Raw genomic sequence first — 12,370 nt, 5'->3', positions numbered from 1 at the left:
GCTCAAATATCAATTTCACAAATATAATATAGGAGATACTTGAATAGATATCTGCATGTAAGACAGACAAAGTGAAACATGAATAAAAGTCCTAGGGATTTGAGTGCCTTGCAAGCTCAAAAACTGTCAGCAGTATGATGTGGTAACCTAAAAAACAAAACAAAACCAGAAAGAATCATGGCTACATTTGAGAGATGCTATCTACAGGAATAAAGGGTTATAGTACAATAATACCTCTGTCCATGATAGGGATCAGTTAGTGTAATGGGTTCAGATCTTGTTATATCAGTTTAAGAAGAAAATTAATTAGCTAGAATTATCCAAAAGAGGGAAACCATGGTTATGAATGACTTTGAATCTCTATTATATGAAGGAAAAGGAGCCCATAAAGAAAGCTCTGAGAGAAGGAAATTAAAGCCATATTCCAGGTATTTGAATGATTATCTTGCTCTAATTCACCCCAGAGGGTCAATGAAACAATGAAAGGAAATTGAGAAAGGATATGTTTAGTCCCTTAAGATAAAGGTTATTGATAGCTAAAGAATCTAAAAAATGGAATGTCCTTCCTTTAGAAAGGGTTATATTTTCCATTGTGATAATTAAAATGATTGGGAGCAAGGGAAATATATATATCAATTATGACCGCTGAAATATGTTTTCTACTGTGTCTTGGGATTATATAAATATAAGATGGTCGCCAGGGAATATATTCCCAATTTATGAATATGCCCAAGCCAACTGGGTTTTATAGAGAAATTTAATTTATAATACACTGATTAATCAATAGAAAAAGAGAGAAAGTAAGAAAGGAATAAGAATGAATAAAACAGTCAGTTGGTTTTATCACTCACCCAAGATCTCTCTAGGTAAGGCTTCTCATGCCAACCTCAGGCTCCACCTTCAAGAGAGCCTCCTTTCAAGAAATGTTTCCAGAGAATTCTCCTCCTGACTCCTCCTGAGTTCTCCTTCCACATCCTCCTTCAAGAACTCTCCAGGAGCTCTCCCTCCAGGACCTCTCTCCTCTCAGACCTCCTTCAGAGCATCCACCTCTCCTCAGAGCATCCACCTCAGTTCTCACATCTACCAATCACTGTCCATGTCTCCCCTGTGCCAATGGTGTCTCTAACTTAACCCAGGACCACCCAGAGGTCTCTCCCCTTTGCACATGTCTGTTGAAGGCCATATTCTCAAATAATTAAATCTTGATCTTTACTGCAGCCCTTCCTAAATTCTGTTACTCTGAGTAGGGTGGAGATTGTAGTTTCCAAGACCTGGTTCTATCATTCCAAGTATCTCTATTGTATCAATTCTAAAATCAATCATGACCCAAAGAACTTCCTGTTCTATGCTTAAGCATAGGTCAAAGCCCTTTTCATTGTTTAGCAAAAGGTTTCTGTCCTAAAGTAGTCTTAAGTAGGGAGGAGAAGGACCCTCCCATGCCAAGGAGTTTCACATTCCAATAGAGTTCTTACTATCAGTAGGAAATTTTTTCAAGTATGAAATTTCCCAATGGGGAAATTTCCAACATTAATAAGTCTAAGAAATTTTAAGGTTTACACCATCTTGTACATCAAGGAAATGCTGGGTGACCATTTATTGGGATTATTGTGGCAGGGATTCCTTTAATCAATATCTGGGACTAGATAGCTACTAAATTTTTTTGGTGCTCTCAAAATCTACAGTTCCATTAATGCTGGGAGAAAAAGAAAGAGAAAAACCTGAGGGCCTTGGGGCAGGTGACCTCCAAGTTCTCTTCTATAAATCTGTGAAGTTGATGCAGGGCAAAGATTCTCTCCATTGTCTTCAAAAGCCCTCAAATTACATTGCCTTTAGAGTACAACATTCCTATTCCTGGTTCTATTAGTGACTGCCTTTATGAATTTTGGAAATCACTTAACTTTTTTGGGTCTCAATTTTCTCTAATGTAAAAATGAGAATTTTGACTAGGGGTTTCCCTTGATCCCTTCCAGAGTTAAGTCCATGATTCTATGCTTTGGACATGTAAGATAACTCTAAGTTAATAAAATTTGATTAAAGAACTAATTAACAGAGTGGGTTCTATCCCCTGGTGGGAAATTGATATAGTTTTAATGGTTTATTCCCCTTTGACTTAAGGCTCAATGGAGTTTAGAACAAGGCATGTATATTTTTAAATTCACTCTCCCACCCCAGGGAGAATAACACTAATTTTGAACAAGGCAGATGTTTATTTTTTAAGTTTATTTCATTAATTTAGAATATTTTTCCATGATTACATGAATTATGTTTTTTTTCCTCCCCACCTTCTATCCCCCTCCCATATCCAATGAGCAATTACACTGAGTTTTACATGTATCATTTTACATGATCATAGATCAAGACCTATTTCCATATTATTAATATTTGCACTAGGATGATTGTTTAGAGTCTACATCCAGAATCATATCCCCATAGAACCATGTGATCAAGCAGTTGTTTTCCTTCTGTGTTTTTACTCCCACAGTTCTTTCTCATAGGGCCCTCAGAATTCTTTTTCATAAGTCCCTCAGAATTGTCCTGGATCTTTGCATTGCTTCCAGTAGAGAAATCTACTATATTGAATTGTGCCACAGTGTATCCATCTCTGTGTATAATGCTCTCCTGGTTCTGCTCTTTTCATTCTGCATCAATTCCTAGATGTCCATCCAGTTCACATGGAATTCCTTCAGTTCATTATTCCTTTTATCACAATAGTATTCCATCACCAACAGATACCACAATTTGGTCAGTCATTCCCCAACCAAAGGGTATCCCCCTCATTTTCAATTTTTTTTTGCCACTACAAAGATCACAAGTATGTGTGTGTGTGTGTGTGTGTGTGTGTGTGTGTGTGTGTGTGTGTGCGTGTGTGTACAAGTCTTTTTCCTTATCTCTTTGGGAATATAAACTCAGTAGTGGTATGGCTGGATGAAAGAGCAGGCAATCTTTGAATGCCTTTTGGGCATAGTTCCAAATTGCCTTCCAGAATGGTTGAATCAATTTACAACTTCACCAGCAGTACCTTAATGACCCAATTTTGCCACATCCCATGCACCATTCATTAATTTTCTTTGTTGTCATATTAATCAATCTCTTAGGTGTGAGGTGGTACCTTTGAGTTGTTTTGATTTGCATTTCTCTAATTATAAGAGATTTAGAACACTTTCTCATGTATTTATTGATAGTTTTGATTTCTTTGTCTGAAAATTGACTATGCATTTCCATTGCCCATTTTATCAATTGGGGAATGGCTTGGTTTTTTTGCACAATTGATTTAGCTCCTTATTAATTGGAGTAATTAGGCCTTTGCCAGAGGTTTTTTATAAAGATTTTTCCCCAATTTGTTGCTTCCATTTTAATTTTGGTTGTATTGGTTGTATTATAACTTTTTAACTTAATATAATCAAAATTTTTATTTTACATTTTGCAATATTCTCTATCTCTTGCTTGGTCTTAAAATCTTTCCTTTCCCATAGATCTAACAGGTAAACTATTCTATGTTCACCTAATTTGTTTAGTTTCCTTCTTTATATTTGTCATTCACCCATTCAAATTTTTATCTTAGTGTAAGGTATAAGATGTTGATCTAAACCTAATCTCTACTATACTCTTTTCCAGTTTTCCCAGCAGTTTTTGTCAATTAGTGTATCTTGTCCCCAAAACTGAGATCTTTGGGATTATTATACACTATCTTGCTGAGGTCATTTACCTAAAATCTATTCCACTGATCCTCTTTTCTGTCTCTTAGTCAGTACCATAATGTTTTCATGACCAGTGCTTTAGAGTACAGTTTAATATCTGCTCCCAACCTTCACATTTTTTTATTTCCCTTGATATCCTTGATCTTTAGTTCTTCCAAATGAGCTTTGTTATAATTTTCCTAATTCAGTGAAAAACTTTCTTGATAGTTTGATGGGTATGTCACTGAATAAGTAAATTATTTTGGGTAGGATTGTCATTTTTATCATGTTAGCTCATCCTATTTTTATCATGTTAGCTCATCCTACCCATGAGCAAATGATGATTTTTTTCAATTATTTAGATCTAGTTTTAATTGTGTGGAAAGTGTTTTGTAGTTGTGCTCATATAGTTCCAGTGTTTGCTTGGCAAATAAATTACTAAATATTTTATATTATCTTGGGTGATTTCAAATGGAATTTTCTCTTTCTAACTCTTGCTGCTGAGAAATATTGGAAATATATAGAAATGCTGGTGATTTATATGGGTTTATGTTATATACTGCAGCTTTGCTAAAGTTGTTGGTTATTTCCATTAGCTTTTTAGTTGATTCTTTAGGATTCTTCAAGTAGACCATTATATCATCTGCAAAGAGTGATAGTTTAGCTTCCTTAATGCCTATTTTAATACCTTCAATTTTCTTTTTTCTCTGATTGCTACAGTTCTAGTACAATGTTAAATAATAGAGGTGATAATCGGTATCCTAGTTTCACTCCTGTTCTTATTGGGAAGGCTTATAATTTATCTATTTTACAAATGATACTTGCTGATGGTTTTAAATATATACTGTTTAGTATTTTCAGGAAAAGCTTTTCTATTTCTATATTTTCTAGTGTTTTTAAAAGGAATGAGTGTTATATTTTGTCAAAGGCTTTTTCTGTATCTATTGATATAATCATGTGGTTTCTGTTGGTTTGGTTGTTGATATGATCAATTATGTGGATAGGTTTCCCAATATTCCCAATATTCCCAATATTAAGCCATCCTTGCATTCCTAGTAGAAATCCCACCTGATCATAGTGAAAAATCTTTGTGATCACTTGGTGGAGTCCTTTTTCTAGCATTTTATTTAAGATTTCTGCATCTCTGTTGATTAAGGAGATTGGTTGGTAGTTTTCTTTCTCTATTTTTGATCTGCCTGGCTTTGGAATAAGTACCGTATTTGTTTCATAAAAGGAATTTGGCAAAATTTCTTCTTTCCTCATTTCATCAAATAGTTTGTTTTCTATTGCAGCTAGTTGTTCTTTAAATGTTTGATAGAATTCACTTATGAATCCATCTGGCCCTGAGGATTCTTTTCTTAGGGAATTCTTTGATGGCGTGTTCAATTTCTTTTTCCAATATGTAATTATTTAAGTATTCTATTTCTTTTTTCTTTTAATCTAGTGTGACAGCGGCTGGCACTAGAGAAAAAGTGCCAAGCTGAAGAGTATGTAAACTTGATCACCTTTATGGGGGAGGGACTCAGGAGTGGATTCCAGAGGAGGAGAAGACTTGGACTGGGAGAGCACTGAGGGCTCTCAGTCTTGAGAAGTCAAAGAGAGAAGTTGAGAAAAAGACTTTCTCCTGAGGGTTACTCATTTTTCCTGCTGGTGACTGGAAATCTTTCCCCCCAACATTTCCCAATTGAAGGGCCTTCTGAAGAGAAACCTGAGCAAACTTTACCTCAGCTCCTATTGCCCAGAGGCGAGTCAACCTGACTCTCTCAGGAAGCTCAGGCTGCCAAGGCCTGAGTTCCCCCCAAAACTGAAGGAGGGAGGAAAATGGTTTTAGATAGAGACAGAGACTCTCTTTTCCCACTTTTCCTTTTCCCATTCTTCCCTGCCCATTGTTTCCTTTGTTTTACCTGATTGAGTTAACATTAAAGTTATCTGTTCTCCAAGCTGAGTGTGAGTGAATGAATCAAGGGGAGATCTTTTGATCTTGAGTAGTGCAGGGGGAACAAGAGGGACAAGAGTGAATTGGGAAGAGCAGTTTTAGCTAAGGAGGGAAGGAAGATGGGGAAAATCTTCAAACACCCTCTCCTCTCTCTGAGCCAACCTATTACATCTGCTGTCTCCCTTGAACCCTGCTTTGATAGGGGGGTTCTCCTCTTTTTCTCCCTCTTCATATGGAAAGTCCAAGCTTCCTTTGGGGGCACAAAACTTCCTTCTAATATATTTTTAATACACTAGGAAATTTATATTTTTGCAAATAATCACCTATGTCACCTAGACTGACATATTTATTGACATATAATTGGGCAAAATAGTTCTTAATAATTGCCTTAATTTCCTCATTATTAGAGATGAGGTTGCCCTTCTCATTTTTGATATTGTTAATTTGGTTTTCACCTTTCCTTTTTTTATTAGATTAACCAGTACCCTATCTATTTTATTTGTTTTTTCAAAGTACCAGCTTCTCTAGTCTTATTTATTAAATCAATAGTTCTTTTGCTTTTATTAATTTCTCACTTAATTTTTAGGATCTCCAATTTATTTTTCATCTGGGGATTTTTAATTTGTTTGATTGCAAGTTTTTTTTTTAATTTGCATGTCCAATTCATTAACCACTGCCCTCCCTAATTTATTAATATATGAACTCAAGGATATAAATTTCCCCCTGAGTACTGCTTTGGCTGCATCCCATAGATTTTGAAAGTATGCCTCATCATTCCATCTCCTTCCTCTATAACCTTGCACATGGTTTTTTTAATGTGGTTTTGCTTTGCATACAGTGGAATGGGGACATTTTCTTCAGGTGTTTGATTCTTTACAATATGAGTTCAGATATTGACCTAGTTTAGGATTAGGAACACATGACAATCAATTTAGAAGAGGCTTTATGAGTTCCCAAATATAACCTATAACAATTTAAAGATGAATAAACTGAGGCCAAGAGGGTTACTTGGCTAAGGTTGCACAGAATGCAGGAAAATATTGACTTCTTTCAATAACAAATACTGGAAAAACACTGGTCTGAGACTCAGTACATTTCAATTGTAATCCTAGCTTTTCTAAAATTTACTGTGCGACACTAGGGAAATTCCTTGCTCAGTTTCCTTTTAAGTTAAAGTGAAAAGGATGGACTAAATGTTTTCTAATGCCTTTTTTGTCTCTAAGATCCCATATTCTAGGTTACATGGCCCTTTTCACATCTTATATCTGATGTACAGATGTCTTTTCTCAGTCTAACTTTCTATGTTCCAGAGTCCCCTGCAGTTCTGGCATTCTGTATTTGGAGGGTTTTTGCAGTTCTGTGGTTGTTAATATTCTTGACAATAAATAGACTTTCTTGCCTCCATGACCAGAAAGAAATGGATTGAGTGCCCTCCAGTGCCTACATGAGGAACATGTTCACTCTGATGACATTAGCAAAAGAACATTTTATCCTTGCAACAAAACACTTCTGGAAATTCAAACTAATAGCCCCATTATCCAGAATTCTGTCCATTCCTATGGAGTCTATACTAACCCTTTTCTTTGTTTCTAATTATCCTTTGGATCACCTGAGAATTTGTTTTTTTTCAAGAGGTTTTTAATTACTTTGCAGTATACAGCAATAGGTCTATTAGTTTTGAGAGCTCTTTCAAAGGAAGAGCCTGATGGCCATTTGGATCAATGTGTGTGTGTGTGGGGGGGGGGCGGTTCACCACATTACTCGCATTGTTCACTTGACATTATAAGGATTACATTTTTCCCTATATGGCAGCAATGAGATTTAGAACTGGAAGTGATGTGGGCTGGCAGTGGGCAGAAAGGGGTAGTAATAGGAATGGGACCCTCATACTCTAAAAGTTTGCATTTCTCACTAGTTAGCACTAGTTAAATATCAACTGCAACACCTGTATTTTCAGCATTAACCAAATATGAATTGTAGATTGTTTAGTTATCCACTCTGTGTACCATATTGTTAACATTCTATGCTATGCATCAGCATTGTGCCCATTCTGTTTTACTAATTGTTTATATTGTTCTTAAAAATTATTTATTACCTATAGTGGTTCTCCAATATACCATATCTCCTCCCCATGTTCCCACTCTGGAAGGCCATCAAGACCTCTCCCTGACAAATGATGACAAGGTAGACAATGGAGGAACAAGGAGCCTGCACACTGAGATCTCCAAACATGTACATACTCCTTAATCCTTAAGATATATCTCCACTTGAATTTGGAAAGGGAGATGCTAAGATACCAGACCCCAATAACTATACCAACCTTGATCCATAGAGTGTGCAAGTTTCCACTCCTCAAAGGAGCTGCAACTCCATACTATCAGCTCAAACAGTCTAACCGATGAGCCCCTGGACTTATCCATTGACCTTAAGACTACCTGAGTAGACTACAGACTATTCCACCAACTATTTTAAAAGACTTTTATAAGCCACTTCTTCAAATAAAATTCTTTTCTTACTTCTGGCCTAAATGGAGTTTTAGTCTCCCAATTTTGGGGCAAGACCCTGCTACAAAGTTGGATACATTTCTCACACATCAGAAGGGATAGGAAAGTTACTGAGTAGACTATAAACTATTTTAGGGCAGTCAGTGTTTCATATTTATATTTATAGCACCTTGCATAGTGTCTGCACAAAGTAAGTATTTGAAATTAGTCAATTGGCCCATTCATTTTGCCAATGATTAAACTGAGATTCCAAAAAATGAAATAATTTAATATCATACATGGTAACAAAGATATCAACCTGGAAAATTGTTTAGTGTCCATCTCATCCAACTTCATCAGAATACAGATGAGAAACTGAGGCCATGAAAAGGAAACTGATTTCCTCAAGGTCACATAAATAAGCACAAAAGACACAAAAGACTCAAGGCTCTTGACTCGAATGGAGTGATTTTTCCAACACATCTTATTTCCTCCATTAACATTCTTTTTTGTCAAGGTCTACATTTGCTCCCAAAGAACTTCTCCCATAACTGTCCTTGATCTCTTCATAAAGATACCTTTTTATCAACAGCAGCCTCTCCTGGCTTTCTTTCTCCTGGAATTCTTTCAGTTCTGGATTACCCCCTAGAGAGAACCACCAAAGAAAATCTTGGTGGAAAAATCAGACATTCTTGAGGGCCCTCTGAGAATTTTCTCACTCTTTCTTCTCTAAGATTTCTGGGATAGAAGAGGAGATTGAAGGCCTCAACTGGAAAATATCCATAGTTTCATGACTTCCAATGACAATCATGTTTCTCCCTCAACCTGAAAGTTGTTTTCCCATTGATACCCTGCAGAGCCTTTTTTAAAAATCATCAAGACCAGTCAGTGTGATCACCAAAGGGAATGAGACAAATAATCAATGAGATGAAGTAGAATTTGAGGATATTTAAAAATTTCTCCATTAAAGTAATTTCCAAAAGGAGCATGGAATTACAATAAGTTCATGAAGATTAAGGAATAGAAGGGATTTACAGATCACTTAGTCCACAATCATCATTTTACATATCAGCAGTGGCCAAGATGACTTCAGATCAAGAAGTAGAAGTTGGATTTGAACTTGAGTCTTTTGATCCCAGATCCAGTACGATTTGTCATTATTGCTGTTTGAACTCAAGGGTTTTGAAGCCTTGTATTATTGGTAATCATACTCATCATCTGTTTAATTTTCTCCACTACAGGAAGATGGGTGAGGAAGGGTTTTGTCTTTGTGGAGTTAAGGAGGAATTCTTCCATGACCATTTTGCTCAAATGCCTTGTTACAACATGGAGAGGACCTTGAATTATCAAAGGCTATTCCGGCAAATAGTAAGCTCTGGCCAGTCCTATCCAATTGGCAGGCTTTCAGACCAGGCTCAGTGATGGAGTGTCTGCATCTAGTCTGACTAAATGGAGAGCCTCATCACAAAGATATTGGCCAATAATATGCTGATTTCTTTCCACCTCATTACAAAAACATATGGTTATTTTCTTAGATATAGAAAGATTTCAATCTACATCAATAAAGGTAATTATCCCTCTGAATGAAATTCAAAGATGGTAAACATATGAAATATTAGGAAAGTTTACTTATAATTATTAAAATATGTTACATGTTGCTTATATATGATTAATTATATATAAGTATCAGTGGATTTCCGGAGCATGCTAGGAATAGCTAAAGGCAACTGGAAAAGAAAATCACATTTACACAATTTTATTTGAGAACCAGCTCTACCTATTATATTTCTCATCACAGTTGATATTGGAAAGTCATACTTCATTCAAAATAGTTACCATTCATTTAAAAAATGATTTACTGCAGGCAAAATTCTTTCCAAACCAACACTTCAATTAGATCTTCAGGATATACTGCTAGGATGCCACTGAGAAGAAATCAATTCCAGAATCTTTGAGACTCCACTATGATAGATACCAAAGCTGAAGTTCCTGAAGGGCTTTGCTCCTTCATACCATTAAATTGGAAGATATACAGCTGGATTGTTCTCTCATCTCAACTGTCAAATATTTTAATCTCTTGGGCACAAACAGTCTCAGTGATTATAGAAAACTTGCAGGATGCCCAAATTTCCTTCTTCCATCTGAACATGATTTTTATGCACTGTTTATTTCTGTACATTGAAGACTTTTCCTATACTTATTCTATTGCTATTAATTTCTTATACATGTATGATCACTTGGTCAAAGTGTCTGGCCTTGTCATCTGGACCTTTACTTTATTGAGGGTACGGATGATCTGATTCATTTTCTCAACAATCTCCTACTGTTGTAAATAAATGTGAATTATGTTTACATACTTGTACTTCAGTTAGATCCTGAGTCATTGTGTCTTTAAAAAAATTCTTCCATGCATTCACATATTGAAGATTTACCCAGGGTCCTAGATTCTTCTTTTAGTTCTTTGTTTTAAAACCTTACCTTCCATCTTGGAATCAATAATGTGTATTTGTTCCAAGTCAGAAGAGTGGTAAGGGTTAGGCAGTGGGGGTTAAGTGACTTGCCCAGGGTCATACAGCTGGGAAGTGTCTGAGGCCAAATTTGAACCTAGGACCTCCCATATTTAGGCCTGACTTTCTAACCACTGAGCTACCCAGCTGCCAACTTCTTTTAGTTCTTTTAAGCATAATGAAGATGCTAGGTCAATATTAAGGCTATCAAATAGAAACTCATTCTCATATCCTTTAATGATCCAAATAAAAGCCCTCACTAATGTATTTGAATACACTTTTCACAGAACAGTCATAATTGGAAGGTATGCACATTTTAAAAAGTAAGTTTGGTGAAGAGGATGAGAGATTTTCTGGGGTCTCAGTATGACCTGGATTCAAGTTCTACATATGACTTAATAACTTCATGATAATTGAACATTTTCTTAAGCTTTCAGGGCCCTAAGGCAACTCTAAGACTATCAGCTAGAAATGAGTTGCCATATTCATCAGTGAAGGGAGTTTCAACACTCCACCTTCCCTTTACGACTTAAATCACAGAAATCCACCCCCATATTTATTATATGATTTATTAATTAATTATAATAAAAATGACTAGAAGCAAAATTATTGGGGAAACTTCCTCCTTTTCATGAGCCTCTTGAGAGCATCTTTGATTTCTTTATTCCTGAGGCTGTAGATCAGGGGGTTCAGCATGGGAATGAGGATGGCATAGAAGACAGACAACACCTTGTCCAGGTGTTGGGAATGGCCAGAGTTGGGACGCAGGTAAACAGAAAAGGCAGTCCCAAAGAAGAGAGTAACAGCAGTCAGGTGGGAGGCACAGGTGTTGAAGGCCTTTGTCCTTCCCTTGGCTGAGGGCATTTTCAGGATAGTGACTGTGATATACACATAGGACATGATGACAAAAAGGAATGAGAACAGCCCAATGCAAACTGCTGCCACAAACACCATGATTTGATTGATGAAAGGATTAGAGCAGGACAGGGCTATGATCTGAGGTATATCACAGAAAAAATGATTAATTATATTTGGCCCACAAAAATGGATATGGAAACCAGCTGTTGTTTGGACTAAGCTCCCCAGGCACCCAGCCATATAGGCCCCAGCCACTAACTTTCCACAGATTGGCAGATGCATGATGGTAGAATATCTCAGTGGACTATAGATGGCCACATAACGGTCATATGCCATGACCGCCAACAGACAACACTCAGCCAATGCCATCCAGGCCACAAAGAAATACTGAGTAGCACAGGCCAATAAGGAAATTGTTTTTTCTTCCAGGAAGAAGTCAGAGAGCATCCTTGGGGAAATAGAGGAAGAGTAGCAGATGTCTACAAAGGACAGAAAACTAAGGAAGAAGTACATAGGGGAATGAAGTTGGGAGTCACTCCTGATGAGGACAGTAAGTCCTAAGTTCCAAGTCAAAGTCATGACATAGATTCCCAGGAACAGTAAAAAGAAGATGACTTGCATCTCTGGTTGGTCTGAGATTCCTTGGAGGATGAATGTAATTACAGAAGTATCATTTCTTCCCATATTCATTGATCTGTTGTGAGAAAAGAGACCAGAAAAGTATTTTAACTAACTCCTCACTCTAAAGTCTTTAGTGGCTCCTACTTATCATGACTGAAATGCAAAATTCTCATCTTGGCATGTAAAGTCGTCCACTATCAAGACTTCCTTTAACTTTTCACATGTCATTTATATTGGTTCTTTTCATTCTGTTACAGTTAAAATGACTCTGGTACCATTCCTATTTAC

The 12,370-nt window shown here is 36.6% G+C and overlaps 1 protein-coding gene across 1 annotated transcript; it reads right to left on the bottom strand.

The window, feature by feature from the left end:
- Positions 1 to 11,209: 11,209 nt before the first annotated feature.
- On the bottom strand, positions 11,210 to 12,154 carry LOC100027759 (olfactory receptor 5A1-like). The gene has a single exon (XM_001377926.3). The coding sequence runs from the start codon at positions 12,149 to 12,151 to the stop codon at positions 11,210 to 11,212; it is 942 nt and encodes a 313-aa protein (XP_001377963.3). The 5' UTR covers positions 12,152 to 12,154.
- Positions 12,155 to 12,370: the final 216 nt, after the last annotated feature.

This window comes from Monodelphis domestica, chromosome 6 (assembly GCF_027887165.1).
Source record: "Monodelphis domestica isolate mMonDom1 chromosome 6, mMonDom1.pri, whole genome shotgun sequence".
Lineage (NCBI taxonomy): Eukaryota > Metazoa > Chordata > Mammalia > Didelphimorphia > Didelphidae > Monodelphis > Monodelphis domestica.
This window is presented reverse-complemented; position numbering and strand designations above follow the sequence as displayed.